Below are 27,908 nucleotides of genomic sequence, written 5' to 3' on the forward strand. Positions count from 1 at the left end.
GCACATAATTTACACGGCAGAAAAGAAAATTTTGGTGGTGTTGAGGTTTTAAGTGAGAAACTTCTCACTTTAATTGTTAGGTGGTCTCCTGGTGTGGTGGTGGTGGTTTTTCTATTGGTTGGTTTGGTGGTGCTTTAAGGTGAGTTTGGTGGTGCTTTGAGGTGAGTTTGGTGTTGTTGTGAGGTGAGTTTTGATGGAGCAGTATGCATGTTTATTGAGAGCATAACTGATTAGTCATAAGACATAATCAATGTTTTGTTTTTAAGTGATAATCGATTATGAAAGTCCCACAATCGATGTTGGTTAAGTTTTGAGAGGGATAATCGATGTTCAAAGTCCTGTAATCGATTATGTTTGATTTTTAAGAGGATATTCGATTATCTCCTTCTTATAATCAATTATGAGTTTGTTTTGAGTGCCTAATCGATTATATTTTTGACAACATTGATTATGTGAGTTTTTTTTCATTTTCCTATGGATGATTCGTTGCTTTGTTATGTAAAACTTGTGATGAACAATGTCACAATGGTGGATCTAGCTGGATATGCTTTGGTTCCCAATAATGAATGTATTGTGATTGTGAAGGTGTAATTTTGTTTGTGTAGAATTTGTGGTAAGGTGGTGTGCTCTTTTAGGTCTTTGTGTGTTGTTTTGGTAATGCTTTTATGCTCTTGGTGTGCTATTCTGGTGTTCATGTGGTGTGGTGGTTCGCAAAAAATCTTAGGTTTATTCACATTACTTTATGTGAGTCTCGTTCATCATCCAAGTATGTATTTTATTTTATGGAATGAAGAGTGCATGTGGTATTGTTTTTATGGATCTCTGTATGATTTTTTTGAAAATGATTTTGTGTGGAGTGATATGGTTGTTCATGGACCGGAAAAAAAATCTTTAATTTCAGTGTTTAGGATGTAAAAAAATAAGTTTAGTGATATTGAAAATAAATTTTTAATACTTTAAAATATTTAGAATTATGTGTTTATGGAATGTGGCTATGTTTTAAATAAATTAAAATATGTAATTGATTTTGGTTAACTAATTTGTTTTCAAAAAGTTAATTTCATTTTAAATTGAAAATTGTTAGGCTTAAGTTTAATAGCCAAGCCTACTTATACCACCTACATCTTCCACTAACCATATGTTAAACCTTAATAATAACCATAAACCTAGCTCTAATCATAATCCTAACACTAACTAACCCTAACCTCAACTCCAACACTAACTATACCTCAAAAACCTATCACATAACCCTAAGCCTAACACCAACACTAACTCTAACACTTAAACCTAAATTTATGGTTGTTATGATGTAGTAATTAAACACATATGATTTTATGTGTTAAAGTATTTGTGACCATGGATAACAATAATCATTGGTCTATGTATTCGACGATGTGAAGATGTCTAGTACGAATAACATGAATTCTGTTGTTGGTGTGGACTTTAATCTAATTTCACATATGCAAGAACAAATCAAATTGCGGATGCAAGTAGCAACAATGACAATCCTTTGTATGGTCGCATATGGATTGAAAATGTTATGTGTGTTAACGAAAATAAATAACTCCATACCGGAGTTCGTACCACAAAAAGAGCATCGTCGGAAAGAATTAATGTTGTACTTGGTCCATACTGAAAGATGTCGCGACATTATTCGCATGGGTCTCAAAACATTTATTCAGTTATGTGAACAAATGCGAGGAACATGGATTATAAATGATGCATTTTGATCAATAGTTGAGGAACAAGTCGCTAAATTTCTACAAATCATTGGCTATAACGTCAAAAATCAAAGTGTTTCATTCTTCTTTCATTGCTTTGGGGAAACGATGTCTCATCACTTTCATAATATCTTGAATGCAATTTTGTTGTTGGAGGAAAAGTTCTTAATTCAACCAAATGGGATTGAGGTGCAATCTCATATCTTAAACAACAACCAATTTTATCCATACTTCAAGGTACCAATATGACAAACACAAGTTCAACAATGAAGTAATTATGTATGAGTTTTTGTTATTTATGAATGTGAATTTGTTGGCTATTAAGATTGTTTAGGTGGCATAGATGACACTAATGTTCGTGTCAAGGTCCCACGAGAGAATGCTCCTTCTTTTTGTCGGAGTAAAGATTGGCGAACTCAGAACATATTCACAACTTGTGATTTTGACATAAAATTCACATATGTTCTCGCCGAGTGGGAAGAAACAACCTCTAATTCCCAATATTGAAGGATGCATTTGTACGAGAGGATGCATTAATAATTCTGGAAGGTGAGTTCAATGTATTTTTGGAATGGACAATATTGATTTGATGACAATACTTATAACTAATAACAATGATTGCATGTTGTAGGAAAATACTATCTTGGAGACACATATTTTATGCTCAAACCCCAAGTTATAACACCATATCGTGGAGTTTGATACCATTTGAAAGAGTACTCTCAAAGAGGTCCACAAAATGCTCATGAGTTGTTCAACTATCGTCATTCATCCCTTAGAAATGTAATTGAAAGAATATTTGATTTTTTTCAAAAAACAATTCTCAATTATAGCTAGCGGAACGAAGCTTCATTACTCTTTGAACACTACAACAAATATTGTTTTAGCATGTTGTATTTTCTATAACTTTCTTCGTAGGATCGATATCAACAAGTGTTTGCTCGAAGAATTTGATCGTGAGTTGATGGAAGAAGATATAGATGTGTCACACTCACAAACTCGTGAGGATGATTATAGGATCATGTCACACATTAGAGATATTATAACGAATCAAATGTGGGCAGATTATTCAAACAATTAATTTTATGCAATCTATTTTTATTAATAGTGAGAACAATTTCTTGATTTCATGTTGACATTCAACCACAATGAATATTTATATGTTTTGTTATTATTGTCGCAAACATTTTATTTTTTTTATTAGGTTATAAGATGAATCGCACAAACATGAATTTATGGGTAACCAGATTGACGATAGTTGGACAATTCAAAGTTATTCTAATATCGTTGAATCCCTACGTTTATATATATATATATATATATATATATATATATATATATATATTACAAAGAATAATGTCAAGAATAGATAAAAAAAAGTTTGAATAATATATAACACGAGATTCACTATCTATTTAGTAATTTTGCATGAAATGAAACCTCAAAACATTTTTGAGGATTTTTTTTATAGTCACAAATAAAAAATGATTTAATGACATATTTTAGTTATATATATAATATTAAAGTTTAAAAAAAGTAATAATATTTAAAATAAAAAATATCAGAAGTAAAACTACAAAAAGTAGAAACTTAGGTTTCATTTGTTTATCGAGACAGAAAAGCAGGGATAGACTGAAAGCAGAAAAAAAAACACCCACAGGATAATATCTCGCGTTTAGTCTTTACACACAATACGAATATTTTGTAAAGAAAATTATCATATAATCAATTAAAGGTAAAAACAAATTGGTTATATAAGTAATAAAATATTTATGTATATATAATTTCTATTAACTTTTTTAAATATAATTTATTACAATTAATATTATATTAATATTTATGTTTTTATCATAATAAATTAAATAAAGTAAAATAGTTCAAATTTTTGAAATTTTAAAATTAATTTATTTTAATATTTTATAATAATTTTTATTTTTATTTAAAATTTATTTTAACTTTAATTTAGAGTTTTTTATTTTTTTTACATTAAATTATTTTTAAAATTTTATTTTAAAAATCAATTTTAAAAAATTCATTTTAAAAATCACTTTTTTTTCTATTATATAAATCAAATTACATATATATTTTCTTTAGTTTTACTTTTTTTTAATTCAAATAACTTAATTTTATTTTCTCCCGTAATCTGGAGTTACTTGATGTAAGCTCGGAGTAGATAACAGATACACTCTGGCACACACTACATACTGTTCTTTTCTCTTCCCAAATTGCTTCATATTTTGTTTCACTGTGTTTTAACTAATATTTGGGCTTTTTGGTATTTATTTTAAAAAAATGTAAATATATGATGTAAATTAAATAAAAATTTAGAAAAATAATAAGCTTTACGTCATTTAATAGTTTTAGTTACTACACTCCTGATTTTTTCGCAAATATTTTCTTTTTAATTTTGATTCGTTCTCGATTAAGGCAATAGTTTACATTTAAGTCAATTTTTCTTGAAACCTAATGAAATTGAAATACAATAAAAGTGTTATGATTACGTGTTTAAGTCGAAGTTTATTTCACCCTGTTGAACACTTAAAGAATTTTTTTTCCATAAAACTGAACAATTATAAATATAAAAATAGTTACTCAAAATGATAAAAAGGTATAAAATTAAAGAATTTGTTTGAAATGAACTAAATATTTTTTAACGATATATAATTTACCATCACAGCTTAATAATTGAAACTGCGTTAAATTAATGCAAATAACATTATTTTTTATGTACCAAGAATTATATTTTTTTGCAACAGCTAATTGTGATTTATTTATCAAAATTTATACATCATTATAATTTATTAATTAAATTATTGAAACTGTACAAGAGGGTTAATACAACGATTCCATAAATTATATCTTACACCAAAAATAGTACATTTTGTGTCTGATAATCAGATAACAAATATAACAAATTAATATTTTGTAAGAAAAAAAAAGATATAAATGAGCAAACCATAACTAAATAAAAAAAATTGACATTTTCTGTAAATAGTAAAAATATCACATCAAACTTCGTCCGTTTTAGAAGTTATAGATAGATTCTCCGTAATGAACTTTGTTGTGATCTTGAAGACTTTAATGCAAAGTGTTATTGTTACGTGACGTATTCCATTACATGTTTAATTCAATGTTTTTATTATGATCTTTTTGAATGTAACATGCAAAATTAAATTTAATTCAATGTTTTTATTATGCCCTTTTGAATGCAAAATTAAAGGTTCACATAAAAAAGAGAATTTCTGGATCTTGCTACCAACTTACCAAGTGGTAACTAGAAATACAAAATTCATACTCATTATATTTATGGATATTTTTTTACGAATAACAAAATAAGTAATAAATAAGTAATGTGTTTCAATACTGTTAAAATAATTGAAATCAAAGAAAATTGAAATATATATTTTTTTATCCATCAAAATATATTTTAAAGATAAAATTATGACGAAATTAAAAAATATTTTTAAATATTTTAATATTTTTTTTACTGCCAAAACATCAAGTATAAATTCACATTTGATTTTGAACACCTAACTATATATATCATATGTACATGCTGAAAATATATTTTTTATTTTTACTAATAATTTAAGTTAATTGACACATTAAAATAGTTTTTATACTTTATGATTGATTAATCTAATTTATTTATATTAATTTTATACATATTTTATTATAGTTGTCAATTTTGAATTTTTTAGAATGATTTTATATATTTTATAACAATAGACCATTTCACGTGATGTTTGATTATGTTTAAGTTAATTGTATATTTTAAAAAAATTGGATGATCATTTAAAAATTATAGTTTGGTGAAGGTTTGGGATAATTATAAAACTAAATCAATAATTAAAAAAGCACACTAAAAACGACAAAATATTATGACTTTAACCATTATCATATCCCATTCAATGATTATTAAAATACCCATAGTAATCGAAAATACTTTTAGCATTAAAAAATAAAACACATGACATTGAAGTCATAGCTATTATTGCATACTCTACATTTGATAACAGATATAAAGCCATCTTTAAAAAAATTATGTGACAACGATCGTCGTCTGTCACTAAACACTTTATTTCCAATACTGTTAAAAAAAACCATTGTTAAAGGAATTTGTTAACTATTGATAAAACATTTTTAGTGTGATTACTTTGTAAGAATACATGTTAAAGATTACACATCGACTGGAAATTAGTATATTTTATTGTATATAAGTGAGTGCAAACTTCACCTCAAGAGCCGGTTTTATGGGAATGAGTTATATTTAGAGTTCACTTCGTAATATGGTATTAAAATCATTTAAAGCCTATTATAGCGAATATTTGTTGGGCTTATTAAGCCACCTGCTATCGGACCGTTATCAGATCACCCATAATATATTATCTTACAAGGTGTGTTAGAGATCTCACATCAACTAGGGATTAGAGAATTTTTCTATACAATTTTATCGTTTGATCACATAACACAAGCAAAAGCACTTTAATTCTACTGCCTGAGCAAGTGTGGGTCTCTGTAAATTATAAAAAAAGAAAAGAGCAATGTTTATGAACCATTTCTTTGTATTAAAAAAATGGATTCCGAATAACCTTTGCATAAAATATTGGTAGTTGCATGAGCTCTCATCATAGGTTGTTTCTTTCGGCGATAGCTTTCGTGATAGACTTCTGAGGATTTTCTTCGATACACTAACCATAATACGTGATATCTTAGAGCGTTTTAAAAACGAATAATATCTTTTTACATATGGAATCACTAACTTAGTAACTTAAAGTTACTGAGTTAGTTATTTTTCCTCTCATAAATAAATAAATGAACTTGGAGAATGTAATTTGACAAAAAAAAAAAAAATGTTCTGATAAGAATGGATGATTTATGTGAGAAAGATCATCTCATGTTGAAGTTAATAGGAACATAAAGATAATAAATTCGTAATGGTATAAGAGGTAAGAATATGAGACAAGATAAATTGTACTTCATGTAAAGTAGGTATTCATAGATCTCTTAGGTGACGGTTTTTGGATTGACCGTATGATTGTCGTTCATTGTTTCATAAATAGTCATTTGTCATTGAAGACTCATTGAATAGATCGTTTTATTCATAATGATCATTAATGTTAATAAAGACTCAATTAGAAGATATATACTATTATACTTGTTCTTTGGTATTTTCGATCTTATGACGGATAGGTACAATTTTTATTTTTATTTTTAATTTAAAAATATGATAATTGAATATATTTTAATTTAGGACCTCTTAAACTTTTGAATCACCACACAAATAATCAGTAATAAAAATTAATATTGGTTTGAAACTAAATTAATGTTTTATCGTCACTATTACACTACAAGAAAATCATGAAATAGAAACTAATTTTAATTTTAAAAAGACAAAAAATAATTAATTATTATAGTACCTAAATTAGAGAGAATTTTAGAAACTAAAAAAAATTATTTCTAAATTAGTTTTTATTATTGTTAAATGGTTTCTAAATTGGTATATAATTAGCAATAAGAATTTTGCTATCAAATTTAATCACTATAATAATTAATTGTTTTTGGTTTCTAAAATTATTTTTTATTTCTAAAATTATTTTTTATTTGATGGTTGGTAATTGAACTTAACAAGAACAAAGAAGTTGCAAAACTAAAATAAGAACAAAAACTTAGAAATAAACGTAACCAAAACGATAGAATTTGGTTTTGGAAAGGTGGGCACGTGAGCATTAAAAACACATGGGGATGCATATTAATTTCTAACAAGTATTTGATAAGTTTGAAACTCTAGGAAATCTAAATCTTGAGGTGGTCCATGAATATTTTGTTTTATATCTCCAATTCTTCGATCCTTTCTATACCTCATTATCAATAAACCGAGTATCTAAGTGTACCATAATCTCCATGATCTCATGCTAACATTAAAAAGTATTTTGTATAGAGTGGACAAAAGACTGAAGCTGTGAATCCGAAGCTCTGACAAGCCAATTAAGAGAAAGACGTGGAGTCACAGAGAGAGGATCTTTGAAATCTGCATGTGTGTGTGTGTGAATATTAATTGGGTACGCAAGAAAGAGTTGAAGATGATTGATTCTTCAAAGCAACTTGGCATCGATGACGAAAGAGACATCGTAGCTTGGATATTAGCATGGTCCGAGATAGTAATCATGCTGTTTCTGAAAACATTATAAAGAACCCATTATTGGTTCTTACATTGCGTGCTGAACTTGGTATTACAAATAATAATAATAATAGATTTAAAGTTAAATTTAGAGTGTGAGATTGAAGAGATATTGGTGTACGTCTTTGCTTATTATCGTGTCCAAAACCTAAAAGCAGAACAGCAGGTCTAACCGTATCAGATTCTCTGCGACTGTGTCTTAAATTTGTCACTGTCATAGTGGCCTAATGGAATAGGGTGCCACTTTCAATCCCTTTAAACAACTGTACCTGCATTAATCAATTAATCATCTTTTTAGCTAAATCTATCAATCACTTTGTCAAATTCAATTTCGTGAGACCATTCTAAATTACAAATATCTGTGCCAATGGAACAAATTAACATATTAGTGACCACAGCTCAGCTCAAGAACCAACATCACATTTGAGTGAGAAAAATTTGGTTCAATAAAAAACATTGCTGCATAGTCAGACCCACCCTTGATTAGTTGGGAAGCCACATTAACTCAGAGATTACTCTGCATAAATGTATTGTCCATAGCTTTCTATCCCACCTTGCATCACATTAATATTGTCATAATAAATTCAGAACAACAAACAAACGTATTTGAGTAATGTTAGTATCTAACTCAATCGCATTTCTTGTAACACATTTTATTATCAATCCCTCACTTCCCTTTAAATGTCGGATTTATAAAGAAATTAAAAATATTATATTTTTTCTTTATATTAATAAGATAATCGACATAATTTTTTTTTATTATAATAAATGTATATGTTGAAAATTAAATAAATCATTTTCATAATATATAAGTGGATAGTGGATGCAAACCTCTACTTTATAAGTTGATTTTTATGATATTAAAATTATTTAAAATCTATTATAACGAGAATTTGTTAGGCTTATCAAAATTATTCATTATATAGTCTTACACACGAGTTACCCGTCTTCACGTGGAAGAAAAGGTTGAAGATCCCACATAGATAAACATTTTCATAAATAAATGCAAATTTCTATCTTATAAATCAGATTTTGAATTAGATTTAAATTCAATTATTAACAGTGTATATATATATATAAATTAATTAATTAAATACCATATAGAAAAATAAGGATACGATTTGATATTGCTTTAGACTATAAAAACAGTAGTTAAATAAAAACTATTTTTTTTCAAGAAACTGACAGTTAAATAAGAAACAGAATAATTAAAATTCAATAAAATTAGAAAATCATAAGAAATCATTAAATAAGATGTGAAACCAATACATCATTGTAAATTTTAATAACTATATTAAGAGTGTATACTCGTACAATACAGTCAAACACAATGCTTCAAAAAATTGAATAAAATATATCTTGATTAGTTGCTTATTTCACTAATTTCTTCATGCTCTTTATTAATCTCAACAAGTATATAATGGATTTTCCAATGTGTTCATTGTGGTTAGCATTTTATGGAAACCCAAGTAAGAACATAGCTAGCTACTTTTGTTTGTAATGCATTTGTACAATTTTTACATTCAGAGTTGGCCCTTTTGGCATCTATACATAATTACAATTCTGAAGTGAAATGTTTGGTCAAACAGCAGAAGGGCAGAATAGCTGATGAACACCTTGAGCAGTTAGTTATCCAATAACCTTGAGATGGAAGGAGTAAACTACCGCCCAGTGGGCAAGTTAACACCTTCTCTGAAAAGGATGTTAGCTACAGAAGATGTCCATGTAGGGCTGCTACCATTCTGGCTATCTGTATAATGACTTTCATTCTCTATTGCATTCACATTCATGTTCCTGCCAATTTTCTTTCCAACTGACATCCCTAGTTTGACAGTACTAAGAAGGCCAAATGCAATTAGAACAGGTCTAACAGCCCAGTGGTGATCCTCTACGTGTTGATACTTCTCTATCATATTTGGACAATTCTTAAAATTAACCACATCAACCTCAGAGGGATCAGCCAAAAAAGTGCTTGGTGCATCCCAGATGTTCAACATGCCTGGGAACTTGACAACTAGACATCCATTTGGTAGGATCCAATAAATCTTACCAGTAGCCCAGGCACCACCCCTTCTACGCGACCATTCAAACCGGGGACTTAGAACATTGGGTTTCAGCCTAATAAATTGCCCCACACAGTAAGACTCTGCCATTTCAAGTTCTGCAGAGTTTCCTTTCCAAAGAGATCGTAGGCCTATAAACCCAACAGTCACCCTGCCATCACGATTGATAGAATGAAGAATACCCACTGGCGAGTGTTTATCATCTTCTTCCTTGATGCGCACCCAATCCCCAGCTCCTAAACCATTGGTGAGTCGTTCAAGAGTTGACGCATGAATCCTTACAGGGTCATGAACTCCATGGAGCCTCACTAAAACAAATCCATGATCTGCAGTACCAACAACATTTCCTTCTGGGACCTCCATGTTCTGTGTATTGCATGAATTGGAAGGCTTTCTAGAGCGCACTGTATCACCCACCTGAAGATGATCCTTTGAGAGGAACCACTGTGTGTAGCCCATGCTACTTGATTTTGCTATAGTTCTAGGAACTCCAAGATATCTCCATCCTCCATCATTGACTACTGCATTCCGTGAGCTGCAAGGAAAGCAGAACAATTAAAAACAAAGTACTATTTGATACCGGACCTTATTTTCTTCATGAATATAAATAGAATTCCACTGAAATAGTCATGCTTGGTCAAAAACAAATGGCAGGGTTTTCTCAAACATTATTGTTTTAACACTTTCTGGAACAAAAATTATCTCAGATTCTTTCGAAACAAAAGTGTAAAACACTTTAATTCTCAACTAATTCACTGGCTATTAAATGTTCAAAGTTCACCATCAAGCTTTGCAAGATTCTAGTTACACTGAGTGGACTTGCTAACTTAAATGAGTAAGAAAATCACCAGTTAGATGAAATGCACCAGATGCTTTCTCTTGGTGCCTTTTCAACTAAACTAAATGTTTCACCATGTTATGTAGTCATGTACAATCGTAAATTATAATTGATTGATTCTAAACAATATTATGTTTATTCAGACAATGTACTGCACGACACTAAACCGTCAACAAATGTACTTTTTAGAACTGGTAAGGACAACCTGAGTGTTATACGCTCTGCTTAAGCTATTTCTCTAGTTGTTGTGGCACTAAACACCCCTTTAATGCTTCAATTAAGGAAGCTGACAGAAGCCACATCTAAAGTGGATCAAGGGTGACTTAAGGTTTCTTACCAACACTCCCACTCATGCCCAGGACTACAGACCTGGAGCATGTCAAATGCAGGTGGCTCAACTGGATCTAAATAGGTTTTGATATCATCTTAGAAAATGGGCTTAAATCCCATCTTCAACAACAATTTTCCAAAATATGAATGTAAAGAAAGGTTAGGACAAAATACATGTGATGTGACCCAAAATAAATATAACTTAGAATACCATACTAGGCTATATTTATAAAAATAGGCCACCTAATCATAGAAACTTCCTTGAAACATTGAAACTAACATACCTTCTAAAGACGGACAGAATATCTACCATTGAAGGGCGATTCCTCAAATCATATTCAAAGCAGCCACTGAGGACATTTTCAACTGAAGATGGAAGGCCACCAGGAATCTGGGGTTTTTCATATTTGTCAACAACCGATCGATATACTTCACCAACAGGACACCCATACCAAGGTTGATTACCAATCAACATTTCCACAATAGTGCATCCAAATCCCCACGAATCTGTTTCAAAAGATACAGGGCCTCTGACTTCTGGTTGCCATTGTTCTGGAGCCATGTAATTTGGAGTACCAAGCCTATTGGCAGTATCTGAGCTTAGGAATGAGGAACCAAAGAGAAGATTTGGAATACCAACATCTCCCAGTATTGCTTGATCGGTATCATTGAGAAGCACGTTGGATGGTTTAAGGTTGAGAACTAGGATCCCTTTTGAGTGAAGTTCCATAATACCTTGAGCCAGATCGATACCATACCTGAAGCCCATACCACACCCTTAGTATTGACAGGTATTTTTCCCACTCCACCATGTGCTAAAAGATAAACATGTAAACATATTTTAACAAACACACCAAAATCACATTACCTAAGAACATCATCCAATGAAATCCTTCCCTCTCTTAGTCTAGCCATCTTATCACCAACTGATCCCTCATAAAAATTCATAATGATGCATATCTGTGAGCATAAACAAATATATTAGCTATATAGCAAAGTCGCACAAAAGAAGTTAAAGATCTCCCATATACTGAATAAAATGCATAATCCATGTCTAACCCTTCCATTTAAAATTGAAATCCCAAGTAGCCAGCACACCCTAGCCGCTCCTTGGCAATGAAAATATAATTCACAAAATTTCTCTAATGCAGTCTTCATATGTTCCTCTCTGATAGGAGGTAACATCTTGGCAGCAACTTCACGATACTCATCATAATCTTCAGTTGATTGATGATGAGTTGCTAACCAAACATCACCAAAGGGTCCCCGACCAATCCTGTGTCTGAGTTTTAACCTTTCAGGTTCAATCCATGGGTCTGTGCTGCTGGATGAGGCTTTGACAGTTCTAAGGTTCTCAGGATCACCAACCAAGAGTTCAAAATCAAAAGGAACTGGTGGAGTACCAATATCTTGTGCCATTCTTCAATCTGATGTAATAACATTCATAAAATAATTCAGCAAAATGCAAAAGGCGCGACAAAAAAAAAGCAGAATCCAACAAATTATCATGAATCAAGGATCACCAAGAATCCCATGATATTTTTTCATCACTGGAGTAAAAAAATAAAAATTTGACTAAAAAACTACTATATTCATACCCAAATCCATCCCTGGTAAGGCGGAGAGAGGGTTGATCCTTAAAAGGGTGAGACACAATCCATGAAAAATATAAAATATCAAAAACCCACATAATCCATAAAAATCACAAACACAAGCCGTACATGTTGTTTCTCTTCTCAGCAGGAAGAGAAAAAATATGACAGGCATTTGTGATTCTAGGGATTAAAATAACTTCTATATTTTGAAGGCCGAATATATTTTCCTCCAAAATTGTCAGGAATCAAACCGAGTCACTATTCAAAATTATACAACTTAGTATTCATTTGGATCATTTCCCTTTGCTGAACCTCAAAGTTTCAATCTTGCGGCAACTAAAGCCAGAGTCAATCCCTCAAAAACTCTACTTGAAAAGAACTGAGATAGTCTCCTACACACAGCTCCAACTTAGAATACAAAAATAGCGGTTCAGTCACTAATACCACCAACCATACTAACACATGCACACATTAAACTACTTTTCGCTTCTCAAAACTAAAGAACAATAGTACAACAAGCATGTGAATATACATATGAAAATATAAAATTCGAAATATGAAAAACAAGCAGAAATCAAAACATGAAAATCAGAACAAAAAAGGGTACCAAATTCACTGCGCACGTACTCAGAAGAAGAAAGAAATATCTTTAGCGACAGAGTGTGAGCACTGGGAAATCAACGGCTTCGTAAGCAGATAAAATTGTTAGGTTTACACAAATTCAATGAAAAAGAACAGAAACAAGAACTAAACTACGGTTGTGGGGTTGTGTTATTTGGATGAAAATAACAATTATAAAAGCTGAGGGCAGGAATGACATTTCAGCAGGTGACGTGATGTGGTGATTTTTGTCTACAGATATTTGATGAGGCTAAAATTTAGGTAAAATATTTTTTTATATTATATTGTTATTCAATCATAAACCATACGATAGTTTTACAATAACGATGTTAAAATTAATATTTATGATACATTGATAATTGTTATAATTAGTATTTTTAGAATGTGATATGTGTTGATTTGAGTGGAGCTATAGAAATGAGGAGTAAATTCAGATATCACTTTCAATTCATATATGACTCCAACATTCTACTTTTGTCTTGCAAGAATCTGTAATGAATTGTGTTATTTTTTTCAGTTTCAGTTTCAATTTCAATAGTTTTGTAAAATAGGAGGAGTTTTGACGAGGTTTATTTCAAAATGTTTTAACAAATAGAGTGATTACATCATTTGTGAACGGAACGATATATGGAAATTTATTTTAATAAAGAACTCAAGTACGTAAGCATAGTGCCACAATGCGTAAAGCAACTTTCACCCAAAAAAAATTTAAAAAAATGCATAAAGGATTAAAATAGGAACACCAAATCAATATTTTTTTTTTACTTTTATAGATAGTTGACTTTAAGGACACATTTTTGGGGTCCTTTTGAACTCATATCATAGATCCAATGCCTGGTTACACTTTCTTGTTTGTACCGAGTGTTACTCGTGATTTTATCATTCAATTAGGTTCCTCTCATGTTTAATTATATTATATGATTTTATTTATAATTTTTATTTTATCCATAAAAATGCTTTTAGGTGTTTTTAATAATTCGAACTATTATATTTTTATTTAAAAATAATATTTTTCATTATCTTATTAGTTTTGGTTATTTTTCACGCTGTATACTATTGATTTTATATCATGTTTTGGAAATTACTACCAAATTTAAAGCAAAATAAAGTAAAAATAACATATACCAAGTAATCATGATGCTTTCATTGCGTTGCATTGTTACATGACCATAAAAACTTGGAAGTTTGATATTTCATGCACATTAATTGGGCTTGAAAATTGAGTTATGGTTGCCATATCCAAATTAAGTTAAACAACTATAGGGGTTGAAATTTATGAGGAGATTGGTCACTAGAATTTAGAATAATTATAATTACTTCTTTTTCCTTTAGTCCTTGAAAATATTGGTTTCATGTTTACTATTTTAATAAACTTGATTATTGTGTTTTCTTCTAAACTTATGAGTTTATATTGTAGACAAAATAACATTGAAAGTGGCATATAGGTTTTCTTAACACAACCAAACATCAAATACAACCTTTTGGTGATAAAAAGATATATATAATCCAGCTGACAATGAAATCTTATGAGAAGATGAAGTACAGCAGTGAAGCATTATCAGTGAAGAAGTTATCCATTCGGAAATAAGGTTAGAATTTTTTTAATACGTTCCTTTTTTCTGGTAATGGCTGGCAAATTTCCGTTGGCATAGGCATCGCTTAACCAGACCTCCGATGAGAAAATCAGAAAGCCAAATGCTTTGACTTCAGTCTGCGGCTTGCAGGGATTTAGCAATCCCTTAGGCCACATTGATTTTAATATTAGTAATGCTTTGTTAGGAAACAATCAAAGTAACAAAACCAATTTACATGATACTTCCTAACGAGCCACTTAGATTCCATCCATAAATTCATTCAATGTACAATAATCAAAGGTTCTGCAGAACCTCCAGCAGCCTTTCAGAAACACACATGTCACATCTTTCATTCTTCGTCACGAAACAAATACATCAACACATTCCAAAAAACAAAATTATAACTCAACCTGATAACCTGTTCCTGTTGCTTTGCCCAAAAAATTTAGCAAACAACGAGAATTGTAGCTGTAACATAAAGGTTTTTCTACTCCCTCCAAGTGCAATTACGGGTGCATTTTCTCACAATATAAAGAATTGTCACAAATTGACCACAATTTAGAACCATGCAAAGCTCGGGTGGGGACTTTACCTACGTTTTCTATAACTTTTAGAAGAAGGAGGAGGGGGGCGCGGGGATTCCAATTCATACGTGAATTTCGGATTTTACATTGAACAGTGTAGCGATTAAACAGGAGGCAAATCCAAAGGAGAAAAGTAGAAACTATCAATTCTTCTTTGGTGGGGGTGGGGGGATTGAAATGAAAATTACATACATATATTAAGCAATGGGAAGAACCTTTTTAACAATCTCCTGGCTAAGATCTGCAATCTGGGAATCAAGAGACTTGATGGTTTCTTCCTTTTGCCTCTCCAAGTTAGCCAGAGCCTCCTGCAGCTCAGCCTCCACTTTCTTCCTCCCCTCCGCAATCTTTTCCTCAACCTCAGCCTGCGTCTCCTTCTTCATCGCGTTCAGCGCCGCCGCTATCTCCGCCCGAGCAGCCGCCATCACGGCATTCGCCTTCTCCTCCAACTGCTTCACCTCCGACGACGTGTCCTTCACGCTGCTCAGCTTCTCCCTGATCGCCGCGTCCCTCTCGTCCATGAATTTACCAAGGGGGGTGAACCATATCTTGTCCAGGGCAACCATCAGGAACAGAACCTCCGCCATTATGATGGGCAGGGTCAGGTTGAAGTCGAATAGTGCAGCTTTCTCTATTTCGCTTGCGAGGGAGGGCTGAGTCAAAACCAGTGGTGCTATTCCGCCCAGGAGGGATAGCATCTGGGGCTTTGAAATTGGGAGTTTCAGTTTCAGGGTTGGAACTTTGGGGAGTGAAATTTGGATAATAGGAAGTTTGGATGTGGGAGTACGAGAATTGGTGCAGATTGGAACCAAAGGTTTGGTGGAAGCCATAATCATGTTTGCCATGGCTACTGCTTTGTGATTAGGATGTGTGTATGAGCTCAGTCTGAGGATTGGATTGGAGAGAAGAAGAGGATTTGAGAGGAGGGCTATCTAAATTCTTCGCCACACAAATTCATGAGGTTGTGTGGCAGTGGCTGGCTAATGGAGTCTGGAAGCTGGATACTCAAACAAGTTGGAATGTTCCACATTTAAATGGATCAGGCCTCGGCCCATTTGTTGTCAACCCAACTAACATCTATCCACTTCATTCTCCCTAGGCCCAAATATATAGCTCCGGTGTAGTTTACTTACAAGTAAGACAGTGGACTGAATAGTTAAAAAGAAAAAAACCGTAGCATTATAAGTGCACAAGAATGTCAAGATCAAAATCAAAGCTGCAATTGAGTTAAACAAACCTACAATTTTAATGTCTTTCTACCTTATCACAAATTGGGTGATAAAAAGCGGGGTAGGAAATCCTTATCCTTAGTAACATATTAAAGCAACTGAAAAACCATTCCGTTGCAGGTAGGCTTTGACCCCAACTGCAGCAACTAAGTAACCTAAAGGTATGCCGTGGCTGATAGACTTTAGCATGATGAGTTCTACTACAATTCCCAGGGCACATGTTCTGTACAGTGATATGAGAAACTCCAACTGCAATATGGTACGAGCCAGTGTTTCGTCCTGTTATTATTGTCTCCATCGCTGAAGACAATAAAATAACCAAAGCAAGCACTGTTGAAAAACTCTTTACACTGGGTATAAAGACAAGAGGTTAAAATTATTAAAGTGCAAACTCCATCAAAATTCTCTCCATGTGGATCTCCAAGAGTAATGCAGCCTCCTCCAATGGCGTAGAATTCTTCTAATTTTTCTAAAACTGTCCACAATAAATCTGGCTATCATTGAGCAGCAAATCCTACCCTCAGTGCTCGTTATTCTCACAACTGGCAGACGGCCGTGTGAGGATAGTCCTCCCCCCAAAAAACGAGATAACCAGCTCTTTCCTCCTCGAATTTCTTCTGCATTGCAATTCTGGATCTTCCCATTCTCTATGACTATACCACTCAAACCAATGTCGTCGTCGTCATCGTTATGTTCTTTCTGTTGATGTCTATTCAGTTCATGAGACGATGACCTGCACCTCCATTGATATCATCCAAGTAGAGTAAGGACTTGTTTGAGAACATTATAGCAACGTGCATGAAATTCAACTAGATGAATTTCCAAATTTTCCATCTTAGTGGTTCCACACCCTTTCAAAGAAAATCATTTTTTATGTTCTAATAAAATAATCATAATGGTAGTTTTCGAGGCATATCATATATTTAAGACCTCGCTAGCTATGGTGTCTTCTATGATTTTAGATTTTATAACTTTATTAAAGAAACACACTATACAGTCTGCAATATTTGACATGTAACTGAAAATGTTAAATTAAAACAGATCGTGTATTATTTCGTGAATTTCATTTTGAAGACACCACATTGCATCAATACAGTTAAACTAAAAATGAGATAAAATTATAGGGTAGATAGCTGATAGCCTGATAGAGCTGATTTTCTACAACGCCAGCACAAAGACCAAATTTCATCACATGATGGCAAGCCAGAATGTTTTGTATGGTTATATTGAAAACTGCATACCTCTTGTGTTGTTTCAAATTGAAAGCTCGTTTCTTTGACTGCTTAGTCTGGTAACTGCAAGTGTCAGATATATGGTGCACGAAATGAAGCTGCAAAGATCAAAATAAACATGAGTCAAGGGTCATGAGAGCAACACGCTTCTAAGTTCCAAATCCTGACCACAACACATCATAAGAATGAAACTATCGTATGAGTTAAAAGAAAACAAGTTTAGACTTCCTTTTCAAGTAGATTGTATTATTGTCACATCAAAGTCACACGAAACATATAATCATAGTCTAAGCGAAGCACTACAAAGATGAAGCTGGTTCTTCAATAAATCTGACACAAACCTGGTCACCATCCTTGATGCCATAATCTCGAAGGTAATCCGTTTCTGTAACTAATTTGTGTCCTTGATAGGATAAGCAAAATTGCCGCCAAACAAGTGGCCTACATAAACAAATCAATAATAATTTATGGAAAAGCCCAGGCAGCAGATTATGATGATGAAACTCCAGAGTTTAAAAAAAAAAAAAAAACAAGTGCCCCTGTTTTACCAATAATTAAAACGCATAGAATTTACAAAATCAAATTAGTGAAATTACAAATTCAGAAACATACGTAAGATAGCTATTTAATTAATCAATTAATACACACACCACAATATTTTCCCCGGGGCCTTCAGAGGCACGTGAGCGAAAATCGCCTCCACGGCCTGCTTGAGTTCTGCAACAGTTGCTTCATTTGCAACTTCAACGCCTGCAAACAAAATCATGCATCGATTCAATATCCAGGAACGTTTCACGAAAATCAAACGAGAGAAAAATTTGAAGAGATAGAAAAATAGGAGAAAGAGAAGCGAATTACGGAAGGAAGAGGCGTCCAATTTGATGATGGAGAGGTTGAGCGTTTCGGAAGGAAACCTGTAGTAGGAAAAATTGTGGTCTATGTGGCTCGTGCTGGGTGATCGGCGATGCCTTCCGTTGGAAACAATCATCAAGCTTCTCTCACCCATATGCATCACGAAGGCTCGATTGTCATCCATTATTCCATGGTGTTTATAGGAAGGAGAGGGAGATTGTGAATCGGAATCGGAATCGGAATAGGAACTGAACGAATTATTAATGTGGAAATGGAGCTAGGGTTCCTCTGTGGAAGACATTGATTGGTGGTGAATGGTTGTTTGGTTGTCGAAGAGCCGCTTCTGCTGACGTTGATGACGGTTACGTTCCGTTAGAACTTTTGTAACCGTTATTACGCGCGCGCGCTTCTCTTCCTTCTCTTTTGCCTATCAGGGAAGAGAAAGAGAAACCATGTATATCTTTACATTTCTAACTATAAACACGTGCTTTACAAATATTCATCAATTTTTATAAAATCAGGTTGAGAAATGAAGAAATAAAGTAAAATTCAAATCCATTAACAACATCAACACACTTATCTATTTGTGTCTCAATGACATTATTATCATTATTATAAAAAAATATAACGTTCTTGATAATTTAAGTAAGAAGTTATTCATCTTTTTTATGGATGATAGATGAATAAATCAAAATAGTAAAAATTACCTAAAATCTAATAACAACTCTATTATTTGAAATACATGTAATTCAGTAAAAATATAAGTTGTCATCAAGTGATAAATTTTAAAATTTTAAGAATTTTTAATGTTTGAAATTAGTATTGTTTTAATATAATTTTTTATATTTTAAATTTTGTTTGTATAAATCAATTTAAACTATTTAATTTTGAATTTCTTAATTTAGACAGGGTAATTTAATTTCTACTTTCTCTAAAATATTAAATATATATTTAAAATTAATTTAACAAAAAAAAGTTTAATTTTAAATATATAATTTTATAGGAGTAAAAACACATAAATATCGTAAAAGAACGCATACATGTAAGAGAAAAATAGCAACAATAATTTAAAACTCTTATCTTTTTGTGAGATTTAAAATTCAACCATTTAAATAATTAAAATAATCGTATAAATTTCTAAAATTTTAATTTTTTTTCTTAACCAAACAACATATTTTATCATTAAATATTTTTAATTTATAAATATTGAACTATCCTTTAAAAAATATCATCCGAATACAGTATTAAAGTAATTATTATAAAAGTCGTCAAATTTATAAACATATTTAAATTAAATTCATGTAACCATATTTAGAACAAAAAGAGTTTAGCTTTAAAAATATTGCATCCTAATTTCATTTGAAATCCGTGAAGTGTTTTGGTCAACCTCCATTACTAGCTAAACTTCTACATATTTTTTAAAAGAAAAATGATTTTTTTGACACTCCACCTACCCCAATAAATAATAATATTTTAATTATTTATAATTTTTTTAATTTTGAAAATTATTTTAACATTTTATATTTTACTTGTATTTTTATTAAGAAATTTTTTATTTTTTTATTATAAATATTAATATATTATAAAAGAATAAACATATCAAACCCAAAAGCAGCACACAAAAAAATATAAAACCCAAAAGTGAATGGTCGCAGTGAAAGCTGAATTGCAACTACTTACTTTACTTGCAATGTCAAAGAGTTTTACGAATACAAGAGTCACTACTTTTAGAATAAGGATCCCTTACGGTTGAACATGTAATTGTTTAATAGTTGAGATCCATGCAGTTGAAAAAGAAACTTCATAGTTGAGATTCATATGATCGTGACCCATACTTTACAAGACAAAGCTTTGCCCAAGCACCACATTACACCAACAGTTAATGCCATAGTTTTACCAGTAAGAATTTTTAGTCAGACATATAACTATAGTTAAATAGTTATAATTAAAAAAATATTGGTTATAGCATTACTACTTGAGATTCGTATATATTTTATCTTTCGCTTTTAACTATTCAAATAAAATTTTAAAAAAAAGAGAAAATTTTGGATTGTTGAATAACAAAATGATAAAAAAAAAACAACGGTTGATCATTTCTCACAATAAGATATTTTTCCTTGGGATGTTTTTCCTCCAAGCTCTTCCGGACCCTTAATCAAAATTTATCATTTTCTACTTACACAATGGCTTAAAAAAATGCATAGTTGACAGGAATAGAGGGATATGAATAGCAAATCACCCAACAATTGCAGAAACTTCAGCTATTATGGTAAGCAAAATCGAATTTCAAAGCCTGTATATATATCCAAAAATCGAACATCAAAAGCTTACCGTCCCTTGCCTAATCCCGTCTTCTTCAACCTCCCAAAAAAATGAATAAATACATGTAAACTAAAAAAATATCCCTCCCTGTCATGTGGAGAAGGGTGAAATTGATATGAACGATCGACAGAAATGGATTCATCAAATACACTTGGTGAACTCATTCTTAGATCAAAGGCATGGTAGAATATTTAAGGCCATGAGATATGTATTGATGTCAGCATGACTCAGCAAAATCTCCCAATATAATTAGATTGGCCTAGGTGTAGAATCAATTCGGATTCTTCTCATTCTAAAGGTTCTCCTTGTAAAGGGATGTAGTGAAGGTCAGCTAACCTATGCAAATGCTAGTCCCTAATCCATAAAGACATCAACGCACAAACTCAGTGAGTTATTTGCCGATGAGCTTATAGTAAGCAAATAAACCAGAGCCCGCAAAACCCAGAAGTTGTCCCACTACATTCCACTGCAACAAAAACACAACTCATTCTATCAACAAGAAAAATACCTCAAATGATAAAAATCAGTCCGGACAAGAGTACTCACAAAATCAAATGGCAGCCCACCAAAAATTATCCAGCCAAAGCTAATAGTGAATAGATCCTACACATTTATTTTATTCAGAATAGTTAGAGTCCGTGCTTAAAAATCGAATACAACCATCAATTATGTCAATAATCTAAAATGAATGTAAGAAGGACTGTAGAAATGATTTTACACCGCAAAATATACCTTAATCCAAATAAAATCAAGATGTTGTGGTAAGTCTTAAGTAGGCAGCGTTTGGTAAACATATTCTACCTTTGGTGTATTCTAAAATAAGAAACAAAACACAATATTGTGTTGAGAAGTGGTATATTTTGGTTCTATACAAAAGGGAGGAACCAAAGATAAAATCCTACCTTAGCACTAAGTCTTAATTAAAGGTTTCCAATGTCAATCAAAGATCATTACTATGCCCCATCAATCAGAAACAACTATTCTGAACTAAAATGCGAAGTTATGTTTCTTTTTCACCAATTGTTCATTACTTCATTGATCAAATTTGACTATAACTTTAGACCAGAAAGATTATCTCCAAATAGAAGATAATTTGACGTCATTTTTCCTCTTCCAAAAATGTTTATATGTGAAACTGCTGCTATATTTAAAAGATTTAACTATTTGAAATTTAGAACGGTGAAATCTGTAGAATAAAGTATGCTTATAACCTTTGATTGAAACCAACGGTTAAGATTTTAACAATTTTGTAACGTTGTATATGCACAAGGATTCGTATCACTGATTTTTTAATGAACATTTATAATTACAATTTATCCTCTCTGTCGCATACTAGAGTCAAATTCATACTTAAATACCCCTCACTATTCAGAGAGTACATTTTGAATTGCCTCATTACCAAGTGCACCCTACCCTCTTAACACGAACCAATGTACATAGGCAATTAATAGTTCCTTAGACTTGCTTTCTCTATCTCTCATTCCACACCAAAATGTACAAGTAGATTTCCCCCATTTTCAAGTTGCAAGAAGCGCACCAACGCACCTCTGTTTCTACCCCAATATTGGTCAAATTTTTAATTTACAAAAAATATCCACTCCACCTACATAGTCCTTGCAAAAGTCAATGCAGTAATTGGTACTATGATAACACCATGAAATAGAACGCTTATACATCACATATTTATGGCAAAACAACTAGTGAGTGAACAAACCTTCACATTACCACATATAGTCTGTGTCACAGCCGAATTGAGTGTTGTGTTCAGAAAAATACTGTAATTTAGGAAGAAAGCAAGTATGCAGGAAAAAAGCAAAACAACCTGCACCGCAAAACAAATAAAAACTACAGCTTGTCAAAATATCAAAAGTAAGAGGAATCTGGATTTAAAACTTGAACCAGATATGGACCTTAACTTGCTGGAAACAAAATACTTCCGTATATAGAAGTCTGCCCCCATTAATGCAAAAAAATTACAAGGAAGAGTAAGACACATCTGGAAGCAGTGATAATTTCCATAATGGAAATGTAATATACTTTTTAAACAGTGTATGACAGGATAGACCCCTTGAGATCAACAGATATAGTGTGAAAACTGAAATTTAAAATTTATTTGGATTTTACTTCTAAGAATGACAAAAATAAAAATCAAATAAAACAAATGGATTACTAATAATACTCATGAACCAAGTCTGAACAAAACATTTAGTCTGTTTTATCATGATAGATATACCCCCTGCCCATTTACATTTTGGTCACGAGGTTAAAATGTGGCAAAATGCCCCAGCAGATTGCTACAAAATACCATCAAATTGTCAACAGAATAGCCATGTGGAACACATGATGGAAATACGCTAGGCCTGTTTGCACTTTTTCCTGTGTACTTTACTACATAAGCATATAACCCTCTTTCCAACAAAATGAGGCAGCAATAGCTCAAGCTGGCAAAGTGCAAAAGAGGGAAGAAGAAATTTGATTATACGATTAATTCTAGACAACTTTGAAGGATATGAAAAAAATATTTTGGCAAGTAACTAAGGATCAATACTGCTAATTAGTAAAACGAGAAAGCATAAGCATAACATACAATAAAACCAGGGGAAAGAAGGTATGGAAAGTTGAGTGTCATCTTCAAGTCACCCCGTACTAATGTCCAAATAAGCAAAAGGGGTCCACATACGATACCTGTACACAAAAGAAAAAATATTTCAAAGTGCAGATATGTTTAAAGGAAAACAAACATGTTTTCTTTTACCACGAAAATAAAAGTTTGATGGGCCATTTTGTACAATCCATCAGCTTACCATTGCACCAAATAAGGCCAAAGCTATTAAGGCCACTAGTTTTTCCTGAAAAAAGACAACACAAAATAAATAAGAAACAGCAGTCCAACTACAAGGACAAAGGGTATAGAACTTCCAGTTTAATTCCTATGCACTGTCAATTGATTAGATAGGATACGAATACAACCAACACGGGCTATCGTTGCAAGATATATGGCTGTGGTGATGTTTGACAGGAAAACAATGGCATAGCCATAGGCATCAAAGGAGAAATCCCGTGCTCCAGCTATAAATGCACCGAAGACAATCAAGCCAACACTGATAACAACCTTACAAATTTCAGTTAAATGAAGGAATCAGGGAGATGCTCATTCAAAGAACAATTTTGAACTTTAACTTCATTGAGTTAAAATGGGAAAAAGGGACAGAAATAACTAAACGAACAGAGAACCATTTTTTTTTCTTTTGAGTAAACACTCAGTTTTTAGTCTTCCAAAGAAACATGAGTCATTACAAAACATCAGTACTCACTGGTAGCTGCTTTCTGCTCTCCTTATTAGTGCCAACCAACTCCGCTAGGTATAGGTAGTTTAGCCACCAAATTAATCCTTCAGATTCTTTTTGTCACTGCTTTAGTCCTCAAAATATTTTGTCATTAAATTAGTCTCTCAATGCCCTCTCTTGCAAAAGGCCGTTGGGCTTAAGTATTGACAATGCACAATGCACGAGCCTAAACACTTGGTTGTAGAGTGTCCAATTCTATGTTAAGTTAAGCTACTAAGGGTTTAAGTATTGATTTATTATATTTCTAGGACTATGGAATATTTTCCACTCTACCTAAATTATACATTTCACATACGTCACCAAAATTTCACATGCATTAAATCATCAAAGATTTATTTGAGCACAATATGGATCTGTAATTCTGTATTACATATCATGGCAATTGAAAGAATGTACTCTACCTGAAATTGACAGAAGATGTGTACCTATGCCCCATAAGCATATATTCTGCAAGCATTGTAAATACCACTGTGGTCCTCCTAAGGGTGGTGTACATTGGGACATTTACTCCACGAACAGACTCCATGGTGACTAACTTTTGAACAAAAGTGAATGAAAAAATTAAAAAAAAAACATAAAATAAATGACAATTGAAATTTTTTTCTACAAATAAAAGGAAGGGCGTACCATGTAAAGTAAATATGCCCCTGACAGAGGAAGAGTGTGCTTCAAAGTCCTCAGTGACACAAACTTTTTTGAGTTATCTGCCATAATTACTGATTCGCCTGCTATGAGAGAAACCATCCTCCAGCGCCTCAATACATAAAGAAAACAACATGAACATACCATCTGCAGTGGTAAGAAGCATAGAACTATGTTTAAAAGTGTGAAAAAGGTCTAATGGAAATCCAGGATGCTTTGAATGGTATCAAGTTGCAGGGCCAAAGTGGTCAACCAAGGCATGGACACTATACACTTCCCTACACATTTTATATTTAATATATCATTTCTATATCAAATGTGTGAAAAATAACTTTTGCATTATTTCTTTAACTAACTTGGATAATCCTTAATTTAAGAACTTCAACTACTATAAGGATTTTGTTTGATTGCAAGAAACCTAAGTTTCACTTGAGAAAGATGCTCAAAAGCATGGGTAGAGCAAAAAGGAGGAAGATATGGCACAATAGCAGACTGGGAAAAATAGTCAGAGTCAATAAATAAAGTGAAAATGGAAGCTTACTTTAGCACAGTCAATTTATAGATTAAACCTCCATAATCTTCTAAATGGGAAGGGAGGACAAATTTTTCTTTTCGAAAATATATTCTCTAGTTTGATAAAATTTTAAGATTAAAGAAATAAAATGATAGATTAGTATAAACTTAGAGTTTAATTCCTATGTACTGTCATTAGAAATCATCATCTGACATCTACGGTAGTTATTGTAAAATTTAACAAATTATTATTCATGACTGTCCATGAATAGATGATAGTGAAAGAATCATTTACACTCAGTGCATATACTATTTACTCATAAATTTGAGGTTTAATTTTCATGCAGTGGCAAAAACTTTTATACAGTCAAACAATCAAGAACAATCATAAATATGACTTAGTGCATATACTATTTACTCATAAATTTGAAAGTTTAATTTCCATGCACTGGCAAAACTTTTATATTGTCAAACAATCACGAATAATCATAAATATGACTTTCAAAGTAGTTATTAAAAAAGTAAACAAACTAATCTTTCACAGCAACTTATGATTGGATTATAGCGTTTGAAATTTTGCGACTGGAATTCAATGGACGATAATCTGTGTTTGTATCATGGAGTAAAAAGCCTTTGCATTCTTTGTGCATTCAAATTGAATTCTAAATTTGTCCCCTCTTCCCTTTTCCCCAAACATACCCTAAAGTCACAACAGTCATCATTTTGGTCCTCCAAAGAATTTTGACATCAATTTTATCCCTTAATCATGGACAGTGGCATCAAGGTGAAAGTTTAATCTAATTTTTATGCCCCATAGATTGATCCTCAATCACTAAGAAATTAAGGACTGTAAGAGGAGAATAATCGGCCAAGCATTCTTGTAGTGACAAGATGAGGAGAAAGATATTTATTTATCAATTGTATTCTTGCTTTCAAGAACAGTTGAGAACAAAGTTGTTTTGGTTATACTTTCGAGCAAGTGATGCCCGAAATTCTTAATACAACAAAGTAGTTGCATGCCTAGGCTTGTCTCGTTGGAATCATGTGAATAACACGAAACCAAACAACCTACTTGAATACCAGATAAATTTAGAGAGACCATTCATGATACAAAGGATAAGTCACAATGTTTATCCCCAAAGAAAAGTTTCAAGTGCTGTCTCACAGGTTCCTAAAACCAAGAAAAATCCAAATAAATCCTTGAAACTATTTGTTGTTCATCTAAATTCTTAAATTCAACTAGTTACTATCATTTTGTTCTTCAAACATGCTTTAATGTTATCACTTCAAATCACACGTTGCATATAACAGTGATTGATTGATTGCTGTTCCAGGGACTTTCTTTCAATTTTCTCAGTACCCAACAGTTTCAAGACCAAACAGGTGAATTACCCTTAGATCAAATATATCATGCCTGATCATAGTCCAATTCCAATAATTTGATTTTTAACCTTTGGCAAACAAAGGAGTCCTAGACACTTTCCTCCCCCAACATTCTAGTCCAGTTCATAATTTCTTATTGCTCAGTGTGGAGACTATAACTTTAATCCAAATAATAATAGTAATAATAATGAAAATGTAGAACAACCTGAAGAAGTGTAACGACACTCGCAGACGGGAAGTCATAAGTGGAAAGAACAGCTTTATTGAACAGTACCAAGAGAACTACAAGACAACAAAAACTGAGATTAGCAAAGTAATTAATCAAAACCTAAACGCACGCAGAGAATGAAATGTGGTTTTAATTTTTGCGATTAGTCTAATAAAAAATGCACCAAAAACTAAATAATAAAAGTGAGCTGAACCTGCACATAACATGTAAGAGACAGCAGCGTAAATCCTTCGTCCTCGGAAGGTCTTATTTTCGCTCTTCAAAAGCCAATCTCTGTCTTCTTCGTTGGGAGGATCCGATACCGGAAGCATCAGATTCTCCGCCGAATAGGACGGTTTCAGAGGCATTCCGCAATTCTCAAACCTCAATATCTGAGTTTCGCGATTCGGAGCTCGCGACTCGGAACTTGACTCAGTTCCTCCACTTCTTATCTGGCGCTGCCGAAACCCGCCGGAGTCTCTCTCTTTTTCGATTCGGATCCTGCAAGTTACTGATTGGTGAAAGAGAGATGAGAAATTATTTCTTGCCACAATATTCTTTAAACTTTTTACATTAAGGAAATTATAAAAAATATTAGGGAATTGTTATATGAAAAAAAAAATACAGGAAAAAACATGTTAGAAAAAAAATATTCTTTAAATGACGTGTCGGT

General features: G+C 32.3%; 4 protein-coding genes across 15 annotated transcripts; all 4 read right to left on the reverse strand.

Annotated features, from left to right (window-relative positions):
- Positions 1–9,269: 9,269 nt before the first annotated feature.
- On the reverse strand, positions 9,270–13,595 carry LOC137823058 (Protein kinase superfamily protein). 2 transcript variants are annotated; one of them, XM_068628170.2, is made up of 5 exons: positions 13,336–13,595; positions 12,193–12,560; positions 12,002–12,093; positions 11,418–11,891; positions 9,270–10,500 (listed from the first exon to the last, which is right to left on the reverse strand). In XM_068628170.2, the coding sequence occupies exons 2-5, from the start codon at positions 12,550–12,552 to the stop codon at positions 9,564–9,566; spliced, it is 1,863 nt and encodes a 620-aa protein (XP_068484271.1). In that variant the 5' UTR covers positions 12,553–12,560; positions 13,336–13,595; the 3' UTR covers positions 9,270–9,563. The 2 variants fall into 2 exon arrangements, with proteins under 2 accessions (XP_068484271.1, XP_068484272.1); XM_068628171.2 differs by having other exon boundaries at positions 13,356–13,513.
- Positions 13,596–15,572: 1,977 nt separating this feature from the next.
- On the reverse strand, positions 15,573–16,655 carry PDE334 (ATPase, F0 complex, subunit B/B', bacterial/chloroplast). Its single transcript, XM_068628173.2, has one exon. It carries the CDS (start codon positions 16,350–16,352, stop codon positions 15,705–15,707), a length of 648 nt encoding a protein of 215 aa, XP_068484274.1. The 5' UTR covers positions 16,353–16,655; the 3' UTR covers positions 15,573–15,704.
- Positions 15,573–19,377, reverse strand: LOC137823059 (Ubiquitin-like superfamily protein). Its single transcript, XM_068628172.2, has 5 exons — positions 18,827–19,377; positions 18,619–18,718; positions 18,310–18,409; positions 17,978–18,066; positions 15,573–17,469 (listed from the first exon to the last, which is right to left on the reverse strand). The coding sequence occupies exons 1-5, from the start codon at positions 19,002–19,004 to the stop codon at positions 17,133–17,135; spliced, it is 804 nt and encodes a 267-aa protein (XP_068484273.2). The 5' UTR covers positions 19,005–19,377; the 3' UTR covers positions 15,573–17,132.
- Positions 19,378–21,066: 1,689 nt separating this feature from the next.
- Positions 21,067–27,828, reverse strand: LOC137821437 (Nucleotide/sugar transporter family protein). Of its 11 annotated transcripts, XR_011082798.1 has the most exons (11): positions 27,450–27,822; positions 27,233–27,309; positions 25,117–25,278; positions 24,891–25,024; positions 24,113–24,243; positions 23,947–23,991; positions 23,730–23,827; positions 22,857–22,964; positions 21,875–21,955; positions 21,689–21,745; positions 21,067–21,608 (listed from the first exon to the last, which is right to left on the reverse strand). XR_011082798.1 is itself a non-coding variant. In XM_090294830.1 (10 exons), exons 2-10 carry the CDS (start codon positions 27,268–27,270, stop codon positions 21,534–21,536), a joined length of 813 nt encoding a protein of 270 aa, XP_090150956.1. In that variant the 5' UTR covers positions 27,271–27,309; positions 27,450–27,828; the 3' UTR covers positions 21,067–21,533. The 11 variants fall into 11 exon arrangements, 7 of the variants coding, with proteins under 7 accessions (XP_090150956.1, XP_068482130.1, XP_090150958.1 ...); XM_090294830.1 differs by lacking the exon at positions 21,875–21,955 and having other exon boundaries at positions 25,117–25,243; positions 27,450–27,828; XM_068626029.1 differs by lacking the exon at positions 21,875–21,955 and having other exon boundaries at positions 22,868–22,964.
- Positions 27,829–27,908: the final 80 nt, after the last annotated feature.

Source organism: Phaseolus vulgaris, chromosome 9 (assembly GCF_051622355.1).
Source record: "Phaseolus vulgaris cultivar YP4 chromosome 9, ASM5162235v1, whole genome shotgun sequence".
Lineage (NCBI taxonomy): Eukaryota > Viridiplantae > Streptophyta > Magnoliopsida > Fabales > Fabaceae > Phaseolus > Phaseolus vulgaris.